Here is a 23,685-nt window from a genome sequence, read left to right on the forward strand (position 1 = left end):
TATTCATGGAGCGACCAACCTGCGTCACACCCGATGACACACCTTCCTCCCGGCCAATCAGAAACTCATAGAGCGTGGGTTTGTTTTGAGGGGCGTGGTTTAAAAAAAGATGTGGCAGGAGAGATGGTATGCCTTTTTGCGTTGTTGGAAATTTCCATCTCTGCACTATCGCTTGGCTTGTGTAAGTATTTTGGCTTGCCCGCTGTCTCGTCAACAAATTCCCATCACGCCTAGTTGAAAACAGATCCAGTGTCCTTAGCAAGGCTGTATGACAGATTATTTATGCTCTATAGAAATGTCTGGAATACCAAGAGCCATGAAGGATGTTGCACCAAGCTGTTGACGTCTAAAACAGTTGTTTGGCCTTATTTCAGCGTTTATTTCCACAGCTCTTGGTAGGTTTTTGTTTCCATATGGGTTGTGGTGGCTTTTTCACCAGTATTGAACACAGAGGCAGATTAGCTCTTATTCGTGATGTAAATCCTATTATGCGAGCAACCAACCTGCACAGACACCACACAGATACACAATGATATTACAAAATCTAGGCTCGACAAGGGATCAAATGAAATTATCATAACCAAGCAAAAACAAACATTTATTTATTCATATAGAAGTTTTTTATTTTATTTATTATTATTATTGCATGAGAGCATAGTTATTGATCTAGTCCATATTCGCTGCACTTTGGCTCCATCTGGTGTTTAATGAGATTAGGTCTCTCTCCATACTTCACTACATGGGCTCATTTTAAATGTAATGCCATCCAGACATAGTAGTGCGTTTATATCAAACTGCATTGGCAATGCATGTTCTGGGATATAACTTACTATGTCTGCTTAAAGGGAAAATTCCCTCATAATTCACTCACTCTCATGCCATCCCAGATGTGACTTTCTTTCTTCTGCAGAACACATAGATTTTTAGAAGAATATCTCAGCTCTGTAGGTCCATATAATGCAAGTGAAAGAGATCCAAAACTTTGAAGCTCCAAAAAGCACATAAAGGCAGCAAAAAAAGTAATCCAAAAGACTCCATTGGTTTAAGCCATGTCTTCTAAAGTGCTTCAGTCGGTTTTGGGTGAGAATAGACCAAAATAAGTCCGTTTTCACTATAAATCTTGACATCTGCAGTCTCCTTGGCTATCATGATATCATGCTTGATTACACTTTCTAGTGCCATCTAGCGCTCTGCCAGAACCATTCTATATAGGGGAGCCTACAAGTTTAGTATAACATATCATTATGGGCGGTCCCACAGACATTCTATGGGAAGTACACCGGCGAAGAGACAAGAGGCCATTTTTTTTAATGGATGTCTATGGAGGAGTTGCTTTAGGAACTTCTAGGAAGTGTAATCCAGCTTGAAATCATAATTGTGCCTAGAGACTGCAATAGCGAGATGTACATTAAAAAATTAGTTATACTTTGGTCTGTTCTCACCTAAATTGATTCTCTTCAGAAGATATAGATTAAACTACTGGAGTTTTATGGATTACTTTTATGCTGCCTTTATGTATGTTATCATGACATGAGCTGGAGTCAGAACGTGCTATTTTCATGTTGATATTATGTTATACGATTAAATATTTAAAACGGAAATATTACTTGCTTTGATGAAGATAAACAACACTCTTATTTACATATTTAGAATGAATGAATTTTACACTTCTGACACTACACTCAAAGCACTTTTAAACAGAGAACAGGGGACTCTCCTCTGCCACCACCAGTAGATCTTAATATGATTATTCAAGTGTTTTATCTACTATTAATGTTTTAATTGTACTACAATTATCCAGTCTCAGTTACTACAATAGCATGTCTATGCAATGCACACAATAACACACAATAAACTAAAAACATAAAACAAGGATTCAGTAATGATGGGGATAAAATATACTTTATTCAATGTAAAAATAATATGCTTAAATATGCAATATAACAATTACAAGAAGTCAATTTCAGAAGTTATACATATTAAACATGTCACAGTAACTTCATCGGACAACGTAGATACATTGTGATCGGTTAACACACGAGTAATATTCAATTCATAAAACCATGACAAGCAATGTAAGCTTCAACAACCCTACCAGACAACATATCCAAGCATTATAGCAGGTAAACAACTTAGCGAAACGGCTAACAGATAAACATCCATCTAGACTGCAATGACACTGTCCTGAACTGTGTGACTGTCACTGAACTGAGCTGAACAGTGTAGTTAGTTTCTCCAGCTGGTGTTATGGATTAACTGGGGATCATGTTAACTGGGGATGTGTGCGTGCATGTGAATAATTTTACTTGACTTTTCAGCAGATTAATTCAATGTGAATTGTCAATGAGTAAAGAAAAGACGATTTGCACATTATAAAAAATGTTGGTATCATTATTAAACCAAAGTGTTTCATCGATGTCTGTTCTAATGAATTTGACCATTTAAAATGAACAAAGTGATGTATTAACTGGAGCTGGGATGCTGGTTCAGTGGTAAGTCACACTGGTACATCACTCAGCATATCGGTTCAAATCCTGGTTCATTATGTGCAATTGTATCTTTGTTGAAGGTTATGATGTACTTTTAATAGGTCTATTGAGAACTATTTTGTAAAACACAGACACAATTTATTAAATTGTTTTAAACAAATCTATCAAAATTGCAACCGAATCTGACAGCCAGTAGTCACAGTATAACCCACAGAATTTTCTGAGAATGGTTGAATCACTGAGAAGAAAATTAAGAACTACGCTGTCTATAGTTTACAGGCTTTTTTTAAATGTCAGACCATTTTGAGATTTAAGATAAAATCTTAAGAGCTTAATATTTTGCCAAACAAACACAATCATTGTTTCTGAAGAACTTTCTCATGCTTTCTCAGAGTATCATTTATCATTGGTCAGTTTGGCCTTTGTACATGCTCTCCAGTCTCCACATAAAAACAAAACTGCACTTTTGAAAGATCATCTTTTGGCAGTGTCATGAGTAATCATAAATATACGACATTGTTATGCACAGAACCTTTGAAAAGTAAAGGATATTATTATATCAAATTATTTAAATATGAAGATGTTTGCTGGGGAATTGAACCCAGCTCTATTATTGTGGAATCAAACTCACTGCTAGACCAACCAGACTTTGAGCAAAGAATCATTTTCTTAAACGTATAATACTAATATATATATATTTTTTGTTGTTGATAAATGGAAGTAATTGAAGAGTATATGCCTATTATTGACACATTTCAGCCTATGATGCTTTAGTTTAGCAAATTAAAGAGTTCCACTGACGATTAACTGCTCTTGACAAGTTTAAACGCCAGTTCCTTTTCAAACCAATGTCCCAAGTTAACATGAAAAATAACTCATTGACAATTCACATTGAACGAATCTGCTGAAAAGGCAAATAAAATTAGTCACATGAACGCGCACATCCCCAGATCCCCAGTTGATCCACAACACCGGTACTGGGCGGATCGATCCTAAAGTATAGATACTTCCGATACTAATGTATCAAAAATATCGATTCTAACATATTTTTTTTTTTTTTTTTAACTAGGGCTATTATTATTTGGTTTCCATGAACATGATCAATATTCATAACCTTCAAAGTGAAATGAAAAAGGATTAGGTTATATTAGCAAATACTTGTGCAGGATGGGAACTATTTCTTCTTCCGCTCATTTTAACATCTATGCTGAAAGACACAAGCAGACAAGCGCATGCGCAGTTGTTGTGCCGAAATTTGCGCCCTGCCAGATTCTGACTGCCCCTCGCGAGCACGCGCATGACGTAATTTGATCACGCTGGTGCGGCGAGTTTAGCACTCTTCTGTCTACAAATCCGATTATAATCGATGTTTTCCACACAACTAACACCAAAACAACATCAACAAAGTGTTGCAGAAGTATCTTTAAAAGCATTCCCAGATAGCCCACGTATGTACTCAATCAATAATGGCAATTTATTCATTTTTAACCAAAAAATCTTACGTAATGTAGCTGAAAGAAGGCCAGCTAGACGTTTGGTGGCGCTGTAGCAATAATGTGACGTTGTGCTGCCTATAGGAGAATTTCCGGTAGATGGATGTTTCTCATTGAGTGGCAAATGCTAATAACGTTACTCGATTGTGCATCCAGAGTCTTCCTCCAGGGGGCTTTTGTCGGCTCAGAAATCAAAATCTCCATTCAAATCTAAGTTAGTTTTTTTTTTTTTTTTTTTTACTGAACACATTTGTACACTAAAACGTGTATTATTTTTTACTTCAATTAGATCAAGCAGTGTTAGCTGACATATAGGTGAAAATCCGCCCAAGCAGTCTAGATAAAATAACTAACTAAATGCATAATGGAGTAATCACAAACGAAGCTGAAAAAGTACAGGGTACATAATAAGGGGCTGTTCACACCGAATCGTTTTTTGCGTCTGCGCTGTGTTTAAAGTTTTTCTATCTAAACAATGCGCTTGACGCACGTCTTTGACCGCTGCACCACATCTCGAAGTTTTTCGTGTGTCGTGCAGAAGCACCGCGTTGTTTTTAGACGCAGTGATATAATCGTTGTGCTGCGCATCGCTTTTTTTAAGCGCAAGGACGATTTTGGTCTGAACAGCCCCTGACAATGCCGTTGAATTGACTACTTTAGCAGCGATCTTGACGATAATTTACATCCGAATAGTCGCTCTCAAGTTACAATTTAATTAAATATCCACTCTGAAACGTTAAAATAAGACAATTAGACCCACCGTAACTGAACAATTAGAGACAAAGTTTGGGCCACTGAGCCCCGCCCATTTCTAAATTCTGTTTCATACTGAAATTGCCATTCTACTCGTTTATTTCTATGATTTTTCTCTGGACACTCTCTTATTATCAGAGGAACGCGTGACCAAAATCAGAGGGAAACACTGAACACTTAAGTATTTAACTGAACGTGGCGTTATCTATACATACCTGCGACGGACAGAAAGCCTTGATCCTAAAACCCCTAATTTGGTGAGTCTTAATCAATAATTGAGTTAATGTAGAGCAATACATGTATTTTCCAGCCGGCCCTCTGTTTCATGTTGGTTAAAATGCGTTTATTTGGATCTCATAGTGTGCATGTGGATGCAGTGGGTGCTGGTTCATTATAAAATGTTGGATTTATCCAGCACTGGATGAAAAAAGACCTTTTGCTTTGACCTCATAATGCAGAACATAGATGGAATCATGCAAATGAGGTTCTTGCTGTTTTGTAGCAGAAACTGATACCAATATTCACTGCATTATTAAATCATTAAAGACTATCTCATGATTTGCCCTCTGTAAACAAATGTTCTATTATGAGGGCAATCATTGCTCAGCAGTTACAATGACTTTGCATGGCCAGACACTTTTATTTTTATTTTATTTTTCTGTGGATCTTCATGAGAATCTATCTCACAGATCGGTGTAACAGAAGATGTCATTCCCTCCTCATCTGAACCCAATACCCCAGTTACCCCCTGGCATTTCTGCCACACAGTTTGCAGGGTTTCCCACCAATGTCCCTACAGGTATGTCTTAAATATGAGAGAGAGATAATGAATTAATCTCCATTTTCTCTTAACAAATCTGAGATAATTATACTGTAGTGTCATATTCAGAGATATGTAGCTGTAGTTAAAAAATTGGAAACAAGCCCATATTAGATGGATATAGACATTTTATTGATTGCCAAGGAGAAATTCAGCTTTACAGAGTCCAGTTTATTCCTGATCATTTTATAGTATTAACAGTACAGCCGCATTACAGCTCATCTATGTTGTTCAATATTTCTTTTTCTTTTTTCCCTTGTCAGCGAGTCCAATAATTTCAATGCATATGGGAATGATGCCTCCTTCCCCAGCGGTATGTACAGAGAGTTCTGAAACTATTGGTTTCATGGGTACTTATTGAGCTGCGTTTAATTCTCAGCAGCTATTGTATATTTATAAATGCTGTTATTTAGTTAAGAGCTGAACACGAGTGAATCCTTTTACTTGGGAATTACCTTTCCTTGATAATCAGGTTTCTCACTGAAAAAAAGGATTTGAAAGATTCGCTTTATTTAGCAAGTTTTTGTGCACAGTTTATTTTAAGTAAATTTTAATGGTATATAATTAAGTAAAATCTACTTAAAGGTGCTGTAAGCAATTTTAGCAGTTCTTTAATTTCCATAAACTGAGCTGGATTAGCCACGCCCCTTTAAAAAAACCACACACTCCAAAGGTACCAAATGAGCTTTATTGAGACCCACACCAAGCAGAATTGGGTGTCAAAAACAACAGCAGCAAAATAGCGCCCTCAACTGACAACTGTTACGAACAACATAGAATAAATATGGCATTAAGCCTTAATAATTTCTTGGAACTGCAAAACTATGAGAATGCGCATTAAGTAAAACTTAAATGAACATTTTATTGGAACATTTCACATTTTGAACTTTCCTTATAAACACGTTTAATCATGTAACACTTACGGAACCCTTCCACGGGGAAGCTTAATGCATGCTATGTAGTTTGTTCGAAAAGCTTCGAAAAGTTATGTAAAATTTACTTATTTTAATTTACCTGTGAAATTTACTCAAATTAGAAAATAAATATGACATAGTTTTTTACTTTAAGATCGATACATGACACAATATAAAGATAACAATCACGAATAGGGTAATATTTACTAATAAGATAGACTAGAGCATTCATTTGACATGTTTAAATGTAAGTACAAATGTAGAATTTACTTAGTATTTTAAAATTTACGCTTTAACTTCTTAAATGAAGAAAGTACGTAATTTTTTCTGCTATATTTACTTAACAGAGTTTTTTTTTTTTTTTCAGTATGTATGTAATGTCTTAACTGGTACACTTGAAATGTACCTTTGTTTTAATTGAACACCACAGGTTTTGGTACCAACTACAGTGCAGTTAGTTCAGAAGCCACTGGGGCTGACTAGGGAGGCCATTGCCACCCATACCAAGGAGCTTGAGGAAGGTACAGGTGCCAACACAGGGCCGACCACCACAGTGTTTGTGGGAGACATCTCAGAAAAGGCCTCTGACATGCTGGTGCGACAGCTGTTGGCGGTGAGTTTATGTGCTGTAGAGTACAAGGACATCAGGTGTTTTATTTGTCCATTTCTACTGACTGAGAGCTTAACATATCTTCATATTTTGTCATGGTGTTTTGAGACTCATTAAAAATGTAAAAAAATAATAATAATAATTACTGACGAATTCATGCAACTGCTTTAACAAAGAGCTTCACTTCTCTGCTTATACAGCCTCTGGAACACTTGCTCAGTAAGCATCCATTGTAAGTGTTTTATAGACAGCTTGTCACAGATTAAGTCTGGTCCTTATTTTCCTTCTGTTCTGCAGAAATGTGGTTTGGTCCTCAGCTGGAAAAGAGTCCAGGGGGCTTCTGGAAAACTGCAAGGTAAAAAGTAAGACTAATAATCCTCAGCGTTAAGCCTGTCAGTCGTCTGTAATCCACCCCAGTCTCCAAATGTCTCATTGGTGAGCTCTAGCAATGTCAGTTTTAACAGACTTTTTTTGTTTTTGTTTGATTACTTAGGCCTTGAAGTAGCTATTCATGTTTTTGAGACATTACAGACATTACATCAGAAATGAGCATAATTCTGATTCAAAGTAATGGCCAGCATCATACAATCACTGCCAACCATGTTAAAATAAAATTATACATTATAAATTCTGAATCTATGCACTGATTATCATGTTGAGTGGTTCAGACATTATCTGCAGCCTGAAACTGAACTTTTGGTTGGAATGTAGGAGTGAATGCGCTTAGCTGCATAGAGAGCTATAGGATGCTCTCTTGCTCCCTTTTTAGTGAATGGCTTAACCTCCGGTGTGCTGTCTGTCTGCACTGATCTCAGAACAGTTCAAAATTCACCTTATTTTCGTCCCAACTCCATATAAAGCCTCTGAATGCAAAATTGTTCAGCTTTTGAAAGAACCCATTAATTCTCAATGTGATGCTGCACAGTAAATATAGTATTTCTTTTGAATTTTTTTTTGCTAAGTACACATTAGTGCACATTGTGTTTAGCAGCATGGTGTTTCGTGATAAATTGCAAAACATTTTAAAATGGCATATCAGATGAAACTAGAGACTCTAATCTTTTGACTCAAACAGGTTTCAATGTAAAAACTTAATTAGGTTTCTTACCAGATGTAGTTTTGTTGGCATTTCTCCCAAAGACAAACTCCGCTGTGGTTGGCACCGTGTTGTTTTGTCACATGATTCCATGCATCGAAAGTTTAAACATTTACTGACAGCACGGAGTCTCCTGAACTGAGATCAGTTGGTTTTAAGCACTTTGGATGTAAGCTTTAGCTGAATGACAACTTTCTATACTTGCATACTACACATAAATATGAACATGGTATTTAACATATATTTAATTACATAACAAATGGAAACTGAAAAAATCAATGTATTACAAAAGTAATACCAGTGTTAAATGTATTGAATACCATACACCTATTTGTTATATAGGACCCATATATGCATTCAAGGGGTAGTGATGCAAATTGTCTTGTAGTTAAAAAAAACATATTAAACTAAAAAAAAAAACAAACAAAAAAAAAAAGTCAGTTCATATGATAGAAGACACCTTAATTGAGGAATACCAGGAGTGGCAGTTATTAAAAACTAGGCGCTGGGTCATTTTATATTCCCATATGCGTTCCAGGGTTAAAAAACATCTTTATCTTCAGATCTTTTTATTCACATTTTAACAGATGTTGTGATGCATATTAAACTTCTACTTGTGTTTGTGTGTAGCGTTTGGTTTCTGTGAGTACAAAGAGCCTGAGTCCACGCTGAGAGCTCTCCGACTACTTCATGAGCTGCAAGTGGGAGATAAGAAGTTACTTGTGAAAGTGGATGCAAAGACCAAAGCTCAGCTGGACACCTGGAAGGCCAATCAGAAGAGGCCAAATGGGGTAAATAGGCCTCTATGACTCTGAACTGCTAAATCAATCAATACAATATGTCCTTTAGTCCTTAGAGGAGTTTGTAAACTGATACATTTCACATGTAATGCAAAAACATGTCCCCCATATAGGCTCCTCAGTTTAGAGAAGACGCTACAGCTGAAGAGGTTCTGGATGATGAGACAAAGCGGCGTGATCAGATGGTGAAGGGTGCTATCGACGGTCTGATCCGGGAGTATTCCAGTGAGCTCACGGCCTCCTCACAGGATGCTGATGCCCATCAACGCAAGAAACGTAGAGAGAAGAAGGAGGTACGTTTTTACTTTTACCATGGTAACTGTACTGACCTGAGAAAAGCCCTGTCATAGTATCATCACTTTAATTACTGCAGCTTTCTCCAGAAAGTTCCACTTAACCTCGTGCGACCCTGCGTACACATGTGTGGATGCTGTATTCTGGCTTCCCTATATGAAACGCGTAATATAATTTCATTTAAACCGACTGATCTCAGTTCAGGAGACTCTGTGCTGTCAGTAAAAGGTTAAACTAAGATGTACAGAGTCATGTGACAAAACAACATGGCACCGATCACAGCAGAGTTTGTCTTTGGGAGAAACGCCAACAAAGCTACATCTGTTAAGAAACCTAATTACGTTTTTACATTGAAACCTGTTTGAGTCAAAAGATTAGAGTCTCTAGTTTCATCTGATATGTAATTTTAAAAATTTTAGCAACTTATCACGAAACACTACGTTACTCAACACAATGTACACTATAGTGTACAATAGCACAAGGTTTTCATTAGAAATCCTATATTTACTCTGCATTTTCACATTGAGAAAAAAAAATTGCTTTCAGAGACTTTATATGGTGTTAGGATGAAAATACGGTGCATTTCGGACTGTTCTGAGACCAGTGCAGACAGACAGCACACTGGAGGTCAAGTCATTCACTAAATATGTAGCAAGGGAGCATCCTATAGATTTCTATGAAGACAAGTGCATTCAATCCAAACGTCTTATCAAAAGTTCAGTTCCAGGCCGCAGATGATGTTTGGACCACTCAACATGTTTCGCAGACATGGGATAATGGTAAGCAGTACATAGATTCAGAATTTATAATGTATCATTTTATTTTAACATGGTTGGCAGTGATTGGATGATGCTGGCCATTACTTGTATCAGAATTAATTATGCTAATTTCTGATTGGTAAAATGCTTCAGAACTGGCTATCATTTGTTTGTTTGACAGTGCAAAGAGAGAACATTGAGATTTTGTTGCCAAAGAAGAAGCAAATATTGTAGCATATGTCACAAAGTCAAATAATTTTTATTTGTATGTTTTTTTTTTAAATTTTTTTTATTTGTGCTTTTCCGAATACACATTGTTCCAAAGCAGCTTTACAGAAAATCAGCTGTAATGTCTGTAACATCTCAAAAACATGAATAACCAACACTCCTGGAACATAATAAACAATTTGATAAAACTTTATAAAAGACTTTTTCTATAGCTTGATATTATTAAAAAAAATTCTCAGCTTAGTCCCACTGTCCACATATGTGGACATCAGTTGTTTGGAAAACTATTTGCTCTATAATTTTTATTTTTTGTTGCATGTTTATTAGGTGCCACAAGTTACAAATCAAAGAGGGAAACGAAAAATGCACACAGTAGTTGTTGGACCACTAATGCTAATTATTGTTCTTAAAAGTCCTCTTCTACTATGGGTTGTTTTTCTGAAGTTTCTGATATGGTCTAATCTATCTGTTTGCGTGTTTGTGTGTGTATGTGTATGTGTTTTTATTTACATTTTTTCCAGAATGATATAAATGCCATGGAGATGGAGGATGACAAGCGAGACCTGATTTCCAGAGAGATTAGCAAATTCAGAGACACACACAAGGTAACACACTTTTTTATTTTTTTTTCTCCCTCTCTCTCTCTTTCCCTCTCTTAGCATAGTCTGTGGACTGAAGACGGCCACATCTAGAGTTCTGTATTCCCACATCATTTTAATTGAGACTTTTCAAGAACCTAAATAAGGGCAGAGCAAATTCACACAAACAAATCAGTAGAATCATATTATATAGTCTGATGCATATACTGTCCACTTTAATATATCCTTCCCATTTTAGACAGCAGTGTAGGGAACTTGTCTAAATCAAGAAACACCTAACAATCTCATTTAATTTAGTCAGGCAGCAGCTTTAGAAGCTGTTCTCAAGAAGAACTCATGCTTGTAGTAAAGGTAACATCCAAACAGAGAAGACAAAAACCCTGTACATTGTTCTCTGAGTGGGGGGCAATGGCAGCAGATTGACAGAACCAGTTCAAGCTAGATTTACCAAAAAAAAAAAAGTGCATGAACGAACTGTAAACCTCCCTCTAAAGCTAATCTGTTCATTAAACCCCACCGTTACGGTAGAGGTCATATGGTGACTAAAGCAAGATGAATCTCAGAGCTTTGGAAAAAGTTGCTGGAATAGAGCATGTAAGTATGAGACTCCATTTCTACTCTACATATGTTGGGCGCCCCCTTCTGGAGGATCTACAAAGGTGCAACTGGCTCTGGGCCTCAGGAATGTTGCACTTCATTGACCATACAATAGTGTTAAAAATGACCTGCTGAAATATAACATGTTCATCAACAAGTTGCTCGATAAACCACATTTGTGATTGGAAAGTTTTGTGTGCGCAGAGCTGAGTGAACCATTGTGGGTCTTCTATGTCCAAAAGCATTTTGGTGAGAAGTGCAGTACTGAATAACCACTGCAGTATTTTTCACTGCAGTCGGAAGGGGGCGCCCTTTCACAGCACGTGCAGAACTGAAGATTTCTCAGGTAAGATCATCATATTTCCAATTTTTCCTTTTCTATCTCTTTCTATCTCTTGCTTGTGTGTTAGTGTCCGTGGTTGTGTTACTGATACATGTCGGCAGGTGTAATCTGCTGAAACCTGAATGTGTGTTCCTGAATGTTTCTGAATGTGTGTAGCATCTGCTGCTCTGCATATCCTTTATTCCAGCGTTAGAAAAGAGTGGCTGAGTTTTATTTTTAGGAAGATCCCTGAGCATTTCAGTCTGGTCTTAGCAGTTTGTGTGTTACATTCAGCATGGATTGTTTGGTGAACATGTCACAATGTATTTCTGACTGCAAAAGAGAGGGCAGTTAAAAGCTGTACTGAACCAGACAGCAAACTCGCAGGTCAAGAATAAGTGCAGCAAAGCGCTGTATCTTATTTCACATGCGGTGAAGGCATTTACATAGTAGTCTTAAAGACACCGCAGCAAAAAACAAACAAAAGAAAAGCTGTTTAATTCTAAGGGTCAGAGAGGGCTTGGAAAATGGGACTTTTTGGCCCATAAAACGATTTTTTTTTTTTTTTTACATAAAATAAGAGAGATAGTGAAATACAAAGAACTGTCCAAACCGGTTTTTATTTTGAGGTAAGTTCACAAAAAGAAACTTAAGATATTAGACCTTTTGGCTCATTAAAATTAACTGAAATGAATGCCACTCCCATGCTATCCAACCCCTTATACAGTATACGCATCTTTCGGTCCTGCTTCTTTTTTTTTTTTTTTTTTTTTTTTGCCTTGCATCTTCTCTTTTCTCGGCGTTGACCATTCAGAGCTGAAAGGTGCTGTCCACAAGTTTGTAAAGCAAACATTTTGTAAAGCAGACATTGTCTCCTATTGTCAAAGTGATTTTTAAACTGTTAGTTTATTCTGTAGCCTCTCTGTCTTTGGATGGCCAGCATCTGTTTATGTTCATGTTTACATTTGTTGGGTCAGCTGAGGCCTGAAAGACAACAGAAGACGACGCTTGGGTGAGACTCCACCTCTCTGATTTCATTCATTTTGCCAAAGTCAGTGTATTTCGATGGAATACAGTGTATTACTGTTTGTTGAAATATCTCTGCAAAACTGCTCTGTAAATAAATCAGTGAATGAAAATGATTAACCTTGCTTTTATGTGAATTATGACTTAAATAGACTATTTTTTTGTGGTAGGGTCCTTTGGTACCAAGTTGATATTAAAATAAAAACATAATGAATCCAGTCTTTCTACTGTATTGGTAGTACCAACCACCGAATCAGTTCACTACCCGGTGAACTGTGTGACTGACAGTTGGCTGCTTTTGCACACTCACATGCATATCTTTGCATTTGGTTTGTCTAAAGCCACAGAGCATGTCAGGGGATGCGCGGAGATTGATGATAAATTCACCAAGTGAAATCAAAACGCATAAATAAATACTATAAAAATTTATTGTGATGGTAAATTAAAATTATTGGCTTAATAGACCATAGTCCAGCTTAATACACAGTAGCTCTTTGGCGTTATAATACTATTGTGAATGTCGTGAACGCATGCATATCATGCGAGTGTGCATCCATGTACCTGCTGTGCAAGCGCGAATCTCTCCGCTCGCATGCGGACGTCCTTTGCTCTTGCTAAAAACTGGACACTGCTTTATGAAATCTCCCAGTGCGTGTGCGTGTCATATGCACTCGCAAATCTATTTTAAAGCCACACAGCTCTGACTTTGTTCATTCATACAAATATTCTGCCTCTGTAGACGTGCTATATCAAGGGAGAAAAGATACCAGAGTTTGAGTAATGTATTCGCCATTTGGCCGGCGAAATTCTTTTGTGGGAAATGCAGCATAATACATGGTTAAATTCATATTGTAAGAATGATAGGCTACTGTGATGCTCGCTGACGATGTAAGTGTCTAGGACGCAGAAAATCTGAAACTAAATCACGACGTGTCCATTTATAACGAGTTCAACATGATATCGGGTCGACATGTCTTCATCTGTTTGAGACAAGTGCAGTTTCATATTTGGACGCATCGGTGTATAACGCAGTCAGACTGAATTAAAGGTTATTGATCATCATTGGTGAATTGCTCCAATACCTGAAATATGATACATTTTGATAATATTACACTAGAGGACAATACCTGAAATAACTTCAAATAAATGGCCAGACTGTTCCTGCTGTTTTATTATTATATTTTTTTTACATTTAGCATAGGCTATTTTAGTTGTTATTTACTACTGTAAAGGCCTATATAACATTATTGTATGTTTGTAAATAAAAAAATAAAAAAAAATAAAAAAAAGAAATCAACAAAAATGTGTAAACTACAGGCAGGATAAAATATCAGATCCATGTAATTGGCCTTGCAGAATAGACCTGCCACTGCCTAATATGTTGTTAATATTATTCAAACAAAAATATTGACAAAAAAAAAAAGAGAACCATTCACTGCTTATTTATTTCTTCGTTCTTTATTATGAATGATTAACTTAATTGTTTGAAAAAAATGTGATGCGGTGTTTACTTAGTTGAGAAACACTTTAAGGCTACATGCCACTGTTTTAATTTCATATATCAGTATTTAAATAAAAAAAAAAAAAGGGTGTGTTTAATTGCATAATAGTTTTTGCTGTGGTATCAAAAATACTGAAATTTCACTAATATTGCTATTGAATACTGAAATTTGACATGACATGGTTTTATTATTGCAGAGAACATCATCTGATTTTTATCGTACTGAGACACTGGTTTCCCTGTGTTTTCAGGGAGATTGTAAAACTTTGCCCTTGTTCTATATGTGTGTTCTTACAGTTATGTGAAATAATGTCTCTCTTTCCCCATCGGAACCCTGCAGAAACTGGAGGAGGAGAAGGATAGAGAACGACAGCAGGTTGAGAAAGACAGGGGAGACAGGGACAAAGAGAGGGAACGAGAGAGAGAACGACGTGATCGAGAGAGGGATAAGGAGCGTGAGAGAGAGAGGCAGAAGGAGAGAGAAAAGGAGCGAGAGAGAGAGCGAGACCGTGACCGCGAAAGAACGAAGGAGAAAGAAAAAGAGCGGGAAAAAGAAAGAAGTCGTGATCAAAGTATAGACAGAAGCAGATCAAGGTGTGTGTCCATAATGGTTTTTTTTTTTAATTCCCAGTGCGCTTTTTAAGTCCTCGTGGTCGCGTAGTGATTCACCTTGATCCGGGTGGCGGAGGATGAATCCCAGTTGCCTCCGCGTCTGAGACCATCAACCCGCGCATCTTATCACGTGGCTTGTTGAGCGCGTTGCCACGGAGACATAGCACGCGGGGAGGCTTCACGCCATCTACCGCGGCATCCGCGCTCAACTCACCACGCGCCCCACCGAGAACGAACCACATTATAGCGACCACGAGGAGGTTACCCCATGTGATTCTACCCTCCCTAGCAACTGGGCCAATTTGGTTGCTTAGGAGACCTGGCTGGAGTCACTCAGCACACCCTGGGATTCGAACTAGCGAACTCCAGGTGTGGTAGCCAGCATCTTTTACCACTGAGCTACCCAGGCCCCCATAATGTTTTTTAAAGATTACATGAAATCAATATTGACCCCATTTGCTGTCCAATAATTATTTTAAGCAATAATATCATAGATTGATTTTAACAATCCAATCAAATCTTGAAAAAGGAATGAGATTAAATCCTGCCCTACATTTTTTTCCCCATATTACATTTCATTCAGAAATGTAAGTCAAATGCATAGTGCATACTGTTTCATGTTGTCTTTAAAGAGAATGGTGCCAGCGCTTGTAAAGACAAAAAGAATAGTGTCAGATATTACAATGATGTAATCACTGTCAGTTAAATTTTGAATGAACATTGCTGAAAATTCTATCAGTGTAAATCAGCGGGAGATTTTAGTCTTACATTTCTTGAAAAGCATAAAGTTTACAATAACCAAAAATAGATGGCACACCTAAGGCTGAAGTACGAAAGTCTAACTCTAGTGCTGCCTCGCAAGCACTGTAACTAGACTTCTCTGTTAAGAACATTTGAGAATCTTCAAAGATGTTTGTCTAAAATCTTTGTCTTCCTTTGTAGGTGTTGTTTATTAGTGTAATTGCTAGTTTCTAATGTTGGGTGGGTGCATTTGTGTTTTGAAGGGAGAGAAGTCGAGAAGAAAAGAAAAGAGAGCGAGAGGAGGATGAGGAGGAGACATACGAACGGCGCAAGCTGGAAAGGAAGCTACGTGAAAAGGAGGCAGCCTATCAGGAGGTTTGGAATCTTTAAGATTCTAGAAGATATAATGGGAAAACAGGATCTTTGAAATATGATTTTGATCCACTATGTAAACATTCTCTCAAATGCATATTTGTACTCTATTCTTATGCATAGCCCCCTCCCCAGTCTACCCAGGCCATTTCTGGAGCCACATCCACACTAATATGTTTTCTTTCGTAAACACAACTTTTTCTCTATGTTTTGGGCTTCCAGTAATCTAAAATGCAAACATTCCAAAACTGCATCCTACATTTCATTTGTCAGACTCAAAGACCAGTGTAAAGAGATGAGATTTCAGAGGCGACTTAAAGTCTTCAATGATCACACTGTGCTGTGTTGCGAACTGTTTATCCGGTAAAGTGAAAGCTTCCGGCAAAAAAAAAAAAAACACACATCATAATAAAAGCACGATTCGAGATAAAAGCTAGATGCCTGAAATTGAAGAAATTGTGACAGAAATAAGTACAGTAAAATGTAATATTCACTGTAATAATAATAAGAAGAAGAATTAAGCAAGCATTTTTTTTTATATGAAAAAATACAATGACATTTTGAAAAGTTCCATTTTCACTTGTTAAACGTTTTAAGAATTAATTGATTAGATACTATTTTGATGACGAAATTAAACTTTAAAACATGGAGTTCTGGAAAATAATAATAATTAAAATAATTATTAAATTATTAAACTGGTGTGTTCAGTAGCACATTATCATATTAGCATATTTTTGCTGTGGCATCAAAATTGGTATAGAGAACTGTGAAATTTTACTGGTATTGGTACTGACTACTGAAATTTTGGTACTGTGACGACACTAACACAGGGAAGTCTGAAAGGTATAGCTAGTAACAAAAACAAGTTTAATTACAAGGGTCAGAGAGAGAGAGAGAGAGAGAGAGTGGAAAATGGTTGTGTAAAGCTAAATTAAAACTATATTATGTTTATAAATAGTTTTTGGTGCAGGAAACTTTAACATTTCAAGTGGAAGGGGGGCCTGGGTAGCTCAGTGGTAAAGACGCTGGCTACCACCCCTGGAGATCGCTAGTTCGAATCCCAGGGCGTGCTGAGTGACTCCAACCAGGTCTCCTAAGCAACCAAATTTGCCCGGTAGGGAGGGTAGAGTCACCTCCTCGTTATCGCTATAATGTTGTTCGTTCTCGGTGGTGTGTTGAGCGTGGTTGCCGCGGTGCATGGCGTGAATCCACATGCGCTATGTCTCCGTGGCAACGCGCTCAACAAGCCACGTGATAAGATGCGTGGGTTTACGATCTCAGACGCAGAGGCAAGACTGACTGCCACCCAGACTGAGGCGAATCACTACACCACCACAAGGACTTAAAAAAACACATTGAGAACTGGGCATTCCAAATTGGGAGAAAAAGGGGAAAAAAACAACAACAAAAAAACATTTCAAGTGGACTTTATGTGGCAGTCTAGAGCTCTGCTCTGGTATTGTGTTTCTTGATCATCTGCCCTCCTTTATTCTCAAATGCATGACAAACAGAACTGCATTTGATGCAGAACACCGTAAGATACTGTGCTTTGGTCTTTCACAGCGCCTGAAGAACTGGGAGATCAGAGAGAGGAAAAAATCAAGGGATTACATTAAAGATGAGGAGAGAGATGAGGAAAGATGCAGGGAGATGGTGAGAATTGATAAAAAAAAAAACTGCCATTCAAAGTACTGTGTGGAAAGATGCAAGGAAAACTTTGTATGTGTTCTGCAGAGTAAAGAAGCGAAGCGATTGAAAGAGTTCCTGGAGGATTATGATGATGACAGAGATGATCCTAAATACTACAGGTACAAACCCATATTACCAATGCTGCTCATTAACATTTAGTTTTACAAATGGTCATTTTACAGTTAGATATGTGTGCTACTTACTAGCAGATTCTGAAAAGGAAAGCATGTATGGTTCTTGTGGATAAGAAAGAGAATATCTCTCACTTTCTCTATCATGCTTTTTCCCTTTTTTTCTCTCAGGGGCAGCGCGCTGCAGAAGCGATTGAGGGACAGAGAGAAAGAGCTGGAATTTGATGAGAGAGACAGAAAGAGAGAGAAAGATGAACTGGAGGAGATCAGACAGAGACTTCTAGCAGAGGGACACCCAGACCCTGATGCTGAACTTCAGAGGGTATGTGTGTGTGTGTGTGTGTGTATTTGTACATTATGTGTGTATTCATGTGTGTATCTTAGTTTGTGACTGTTTCTAACTTGCAGATGCAGCAGGAGGCCGAGAGGGAGTGCCAGCCTCCTCTAAAGCAGGAGCAGAGCGAAGAGGTGACGCAAATCCCCTGTGAGGAGCATCAGAGAAAAGGATCCACAGAGCAGGAGGCATACTCCTCAGACAATAATGTCACAGACCAAGAGGAAGATGAGGACAAAGATGATGACAGAGAGGACAAGCCATGCTTGAAGCCCACACTTAGACCTGTTACCACAGTGCCCTCCATCTCTTCTGCCAGCGGCAATGGCACACCACTAACACCCGAAAGCGAATCACCACACTGCATCAACACTCTGCAGGAGAACTCTTCATATGAGGCTCCGCCCACAGAGGAGAACAGGCCTAAAATAGGTCTCAGTCTCAAACTGGGTCTGTGTGCTACTAAAATCGTATCTCTTTGTGCAAGAAACTGACATTGAGTACAAAAAAGTGAAAGAATATTTTATTTTCAATTCAATATTTAATTCAGTATTTCTATTCAAAAGGAAGACATTTTACTGCAGTTGAGTTCTACATTTTGTTCCTATGAGCTCTCTAAATGTAAAATGTGTCATTTCTGCACTACTAATGGCACCAAATGGAATTGCAACGTTGGCTCAACCAATAGTGTGAGCTATCTGTTTTTATGAACATTAGAAGATTGGGGGAATGTTTGAAACTTGTTTGAAAAGTCAATATTTTTTAAGTCCTTGTGGTGACGTAGTGACTTGCCTCAATCCGGGTGGCGGAGGACGAATCTCAGTTGCCTCCGCATCTGAGACCGTCAATCTGCGCATCTTATCACGTGGCTTGTTGAGCGCGTTACCGCGGAGACGTAGCGTGTGTGGAGGCTCACGCTATTCTCCATGGCATCCACGCGTAACCAATAGTGTGAGCACCGAGTGCGAGAACCACATTATAGCGACCATGACGAGGTTATCCCATGTGATAACCATGACGAGGTTATCCCATGTGATAACCATGACGAGGTTATCCCATGTGATTCTACCCTCCCTAGCAACCAGGCCAATTTGGTTGCTTCGGAGACCTGGCTGGAGTCACTCAGCATGCCCTGGATTCAAACTTGCGTCTCCAGGGGTGGTAGTCAGTGTCTTAACTCGCTGAGCTACCCAGGCCCCTTAAAGTCATTATTGCAGCGCTTGCAAACCGCTCGGAATTCATGCTCAGCATTCAAAATATAACCAACAGTGATGACGTCATCGTAATGTTTGCATCTTCTATCTTACATCTATTTGTAGGGGTGGGTAAAAATATAGATTTTCCGATGCATCAGGATCTTCATTTGAACAATCTTGATATCGACTTTTAAATACCAAGATCGATCTTTCACTCTATGCGCAACCCTCTACAATAAGAGGAAATCACTTTTACAACCAAATTTCGCGCTATGTGACTAAAAATGTATATTGGCAACTGGCTGGCTAATGTTCTGATTTCACTCACCAGTGATTGTGAGTAAAGTGGTGAAGTATTCAGCAATGAGGTCCTTTCACTGCGTGTTGAGGGTAAAAGTTGTTTGTGTAATGTAGTGTCCAAAGACGAGATCCACGTGAGCCATTTATCATTAAATAATGTCTCTTTTAATAGCGTTTCTGTTCTGTTCTTAACTGTCAGTTGTTGATAAAAAAACAAAAACATTTAATTGTAATCACGCATAGCACAGATGGGAAAGCCAATCAAGTCTCGTTAACATGCCCTCATTTACAGACGCTCTTTACAGAACAGCCGGTTTTCTTAAAGAGACGGTGCCTTTTTTAGCACGTTCAACAAATCAGTGTAAATACTTGTTTTTACAATTAAACAATAAACATGTAACAAAATATAATACATGCAGTATAACATATTTATTGATTGAATACATGGATTTGTTCATAAAAAAGCTAAAATGATGAAAAACTAATAAAATAGAATTATTAAAATTAATAGTTTTAGTAGAAGGTCCCCTGTATAATTAAAAGCATTAGCTGGGAAAAAATGTCTTTCATATGTAAGCAAAAAGGACATTATAACTGAAATATACCCATATGAATCTATATTGATTCGGAATCGAGAGCTTGTGAATCGGAATCGAATCAAAATGGGAAATCTGTATAAATAGTCATCCCTGTCTGTTTGCATACTAAACTGTGATGGGTCATGTTTTCCTTGCATACAGTATATTTAACCATTTATAGACACCATTACACTGCAAATATGGTGTTGATTCTTCTGCAGCTGACTGACAACAAGACATATGCTCAGTGTCATGACAACATCAAAGTGACTCTAATGCAGCATTTTATTTACACTGAACCAAAGCCTAAAACCTAAGGGTACCAAACATTATTTAACAATTTTTTATGTCCTAAATCTAGTTATTTTTGCAATTATGCTTGGTGCTACTAGTGGTACAAAAATAACACAGTTTTCCTTTAATTTACCTTTTTTTTTCTCCCCTTAACTTTAAACGGCTCAGGTGCTGCGGGCAGTCCAAAAATGCCCCAGGCAGTAAGACGAAAGGCTCTTGCTGCAGTTGACAGCGTCTTTAATAAGTTTGCTGATGAGGAGGCAGAGGAAACACCCAAGAAGAGGAAGCTGGTACCTCTGGACTACAGTGAGGATGAGAAGGGAGGCCTGAGCCTGGATGGGACAGAGGTCACAGGGTCACGGCCTGGTGTAAACACAGAAGAGAAACGAAAACATATCAAGAGTCTGATTGAGAAAATCCCCACAGTCAAACAAGAGCTTTTTAACTATCAACTGGACTGGAACATGGTGGACACGGTGAGAGAAAAAAGAGAAAAGAGATTATACTTGCAGAATAAAAAGCTATTGGTGTTGCAGTTTTAATTGGTATATTGTGGTGTGTAATTGCTCAGACTAGATACTGAACAATAAGGATGTAACCAAATATTCAAGATTGGTTGGGGCCAAATGTAAAAGTTTACGAATCAATCATTGAAAACCGCTTGTTGATCAACCACTTTTCTGGATATTGGCGAGGACATTCCCCCCTCAGTGTTTCTAGTGATGACTCTTTTCTCCACACAGACATTGATGGACAGGAGGATCCGCCCCTGGATTAATAAAAAAATTATAGAGTACATTGGAGAGGAGGAGGCCACACTAGTCGAATTCGTCTGTTCTAAGGTGTGTATTGGTGTATATGGCTTGGTATGTAGTTTGGTCTACTTTATCAGTATTAGTGTGTGATCTGTTTTATTGCAGATTATGGCTCACAGCACACCAGAGGGAATTCTGGACGATGTTGCCATGGTAAGTAGCACGTTTAAAGATGTCTTGATATTTGCATGCACACCTTATTCTGAGTCTGAACATGCCTGAGCTAAAATTATTGGGTGAAGACCTTTATTCACATCTTTGATTTTTAATAGGAATGACAACAAGGCTGTGAGGGATAGACTTACCATCTCTTCAATGGCATGCACGGAATAAAGCTGTAAAAATCTCCTTGATCATATCTGATGTTCCACAGCTCATGTTGTCTGGAGTTTTTTGTCTGAATGTTCTTGGAAAGATGTTTTTTCAACGTTTTGTCCGTGGAACGATCCAGAAACTCTTCAACTGCAGTACAGCCCATTGAAGAGACTGTAGGTCTATCACTCACAGCCTCGTTGTCATTCCCGTCAAAAATCAAAGATGGCACTGCTGTGAATAAGATCTATATCGCAAACCTTGTTGAGAACAAGCTTGGGTCATATTTCTTCCCAAAATCAAAAGAAAGAAATAAGGAATTATATTTCTGAATTAAGATTTTATTATTTTTATTTTTTTTACATTGTTTTCAAGACAATTAAGCATATCCCAAATCTCATTGACATAATGCAAAAAGTCTCATTCTCATTATTGCAATGAAAAAAAATTAAGTTATTTAAAATGTAAAAAACTTATACATCATAGTAGTATAAATAAGTAAATTGTCAGAAAAACAATGTCATAATGCAACACATAGGCTTAATTTTCTTCAAGCAAAATATAATTTATAATTTTTTATTTAGATTTTTGGGGTGAAATGTGACCTGGACAGTTTTTGTGAGATTTGCCCTATCACTGTTTAAATATTAAGCGATATTTGTATGTTTTCGTGCAGGTACTGGATGAGGAGGCAGAAGTGTTTATAGTGAAAATGTGGAGACTTCTGATTTATGAAACAGAGTCCAAGAAAATTGGCCTGGTGAAATAACATGGAGTGCTGAGCTGAACTGAGAGGGATAGAAATGAGTAGGAGAGCGGATAGTGACCTTGCATCTCTCTCCAACTCTTCAAAGTAAATTAAAGTATGGTGGGTGAACACCACAGAGATACAGACTGCTGCACTTCCACTCTTCCTATATTCTCCAGGGAATTAACTGCACATCTGGTGTGTGTGTGTGTGTCTGACAGCATTTCCAAAATTAAAAGGTTGAAAAGGCTGCTTAAAAGGAATATTCCAGGTTCAATACAAGTTAAGCTCAATTGACAGCATTTGTGGCATAATGTTGATTACCAGAAAGAAAAATTTTGAATCATCCCTCCTTTAAAAAAAGCAGAAGTCTGGGTTACAGTGAGGCACTTACAATGGAAGTAAATGGGGCTAATCTGTAAATGTTAAAATACTCACTGTTTCAAATGTAAAGCCACAAGACGTAAACAATATGTGTGTTAACATGACTTTAGTGTGACAAAATCACGTACTAACCTTTTCTATGTAAAGGTATTGCCAATTGTACAGCTTCGTTGCCATGACAATGTAATGGTGTAAACCCTAAAATGACTGTGAAAACAATGTTTTAAACAGCTTTACAGCTACAACAGAACAATTAATGTAAATACTTTTATACAATTATAAAGCTTCACATTTCTGCCTTTTTTAAACCCTCCAAAAATTGGCCCCATTCACTTCCGTGTTAAGTGTCTTACTACCTTAATTTTTGCTTTTTTTTTTTTTTTTTTAAAGAAAGTTAGTAATTTTTTGTGGTAGTCAACATTATGCCACAAATGCGGTTGATTGAGCTTAACTTGTGTTGAACACAGAATATTCCTTTAATGTCCAGAATAAACGGGATGTCTAGTTTGGCTGGCTGTTTTCCTTTTCAGTTGTCTTAATTTGTTTCAGTTGTTATTTAATTCTATTCTGTCTCCAAATATTTGCACAACCAAGTTCAATCAGAAGTTTTTCTTTAATTATTTAAGTGAACTCAGTTGGGCTTAACTGTATGCCTGCCTCATTACAAGAGAGTATGAAGTCATTTTCAGTGCACTGTATTTACAGAAACATTGTTTAAATAAGAATTAATATTTCTTACCATGGGAGTCTGTGATGTGGGATTTTCTGAAGGTTTTTGCAGCAGTGGTTTTGAATGTAGAATACTTTGCACATACCAGCCCAGTCAAAGATTTGTTTCCATGGTGATTGATTTGACTTTGAAATATTAAAATGTTTGAT

The 23,685-nt window shown here is 37.6% G+C and overlaps 1 protein-coding gene across 1 annotated transcript; it reads left to right on the plus strand.

Moving 5' to 3' along the window:
• Positions 1-4,849: 4,849 nt before the first annotated feature.
• Positions 4,850-23,685, plus strand: rbm25a (RNA binding motif protein 25a). The gene is made up of 18 exons (XM_051648113.1): positions 4,850-4,992; positions 5,425-5,534; positions 5,819-5,868; positions 6,900-7,082; positions 7,377-7,434; positions 8,806-8,966; positions 9,089-9,268; positions 10,777-10,860; positions 14,641-14,894; positions 15,917-16,028; positions 17,589-17,678; positions 17,760-17,833; positions 18,017-18,167; positions 18,254-18,629; positions 20,716-21,023; positions 21,291-21,389; positions 21,468-21,515; positions 22,351-23,685. Exons 2-18 carry the CDS (start codon positions 5,441-5,443, stop codon positions 22,441-22,443), a joined length of 2,415 nt encoding a protein of 804 aa, XP_051504073.1. The 5' UTR covers positions 4,850-4,992; positions 5,425-5,440; the 3' UTR covers positions 22,444-23,685.

This window comes from Myxocyprinus asiaticus, chromosome 21 (assembly GCF_019703515.2).
Source record: "Myxocyprinus asiaticus isolate MX2 ecotype Aquarium Trade chromosome 21, UBuf_Myxa_2, whole genome shotgun sequence".
NCBI classification, from domain to species: Eukaryota; Metazoa; Chordata; class Actinopteri; order Cypriniformes; family Catostomidae; genus Myxocyprinus; species Myxocyprinus asiaticus.

What these genes read in the sequence shown, in the direction of transcription:
- rbm25a (XM_051648113.1), top strand. Translation starts at nt 5,441, where the DNA reads ATGTCATTCCCTCCTCATCTGAACCCAATACCCCAGTTACCCCCTGGC. An exon ending in AATTCAGAGACACACACAAG is followed by an intron (nt 10,861 to 14,640) that starts GTAACACACTTT and finishes GGAACCCTGCAG; the next exon opens with AAACTGGAGGAGGAGAAGGA. An exon ending in ATAGACAGAAGCAGATCAAG is followed by an intron (nt 14,895 to 15,916) that starts GTGTGTGTCCAT and finishes TGTGTTTTGAAG; the next exon opens with GGAGAGAAGTCGAGAAGAAA.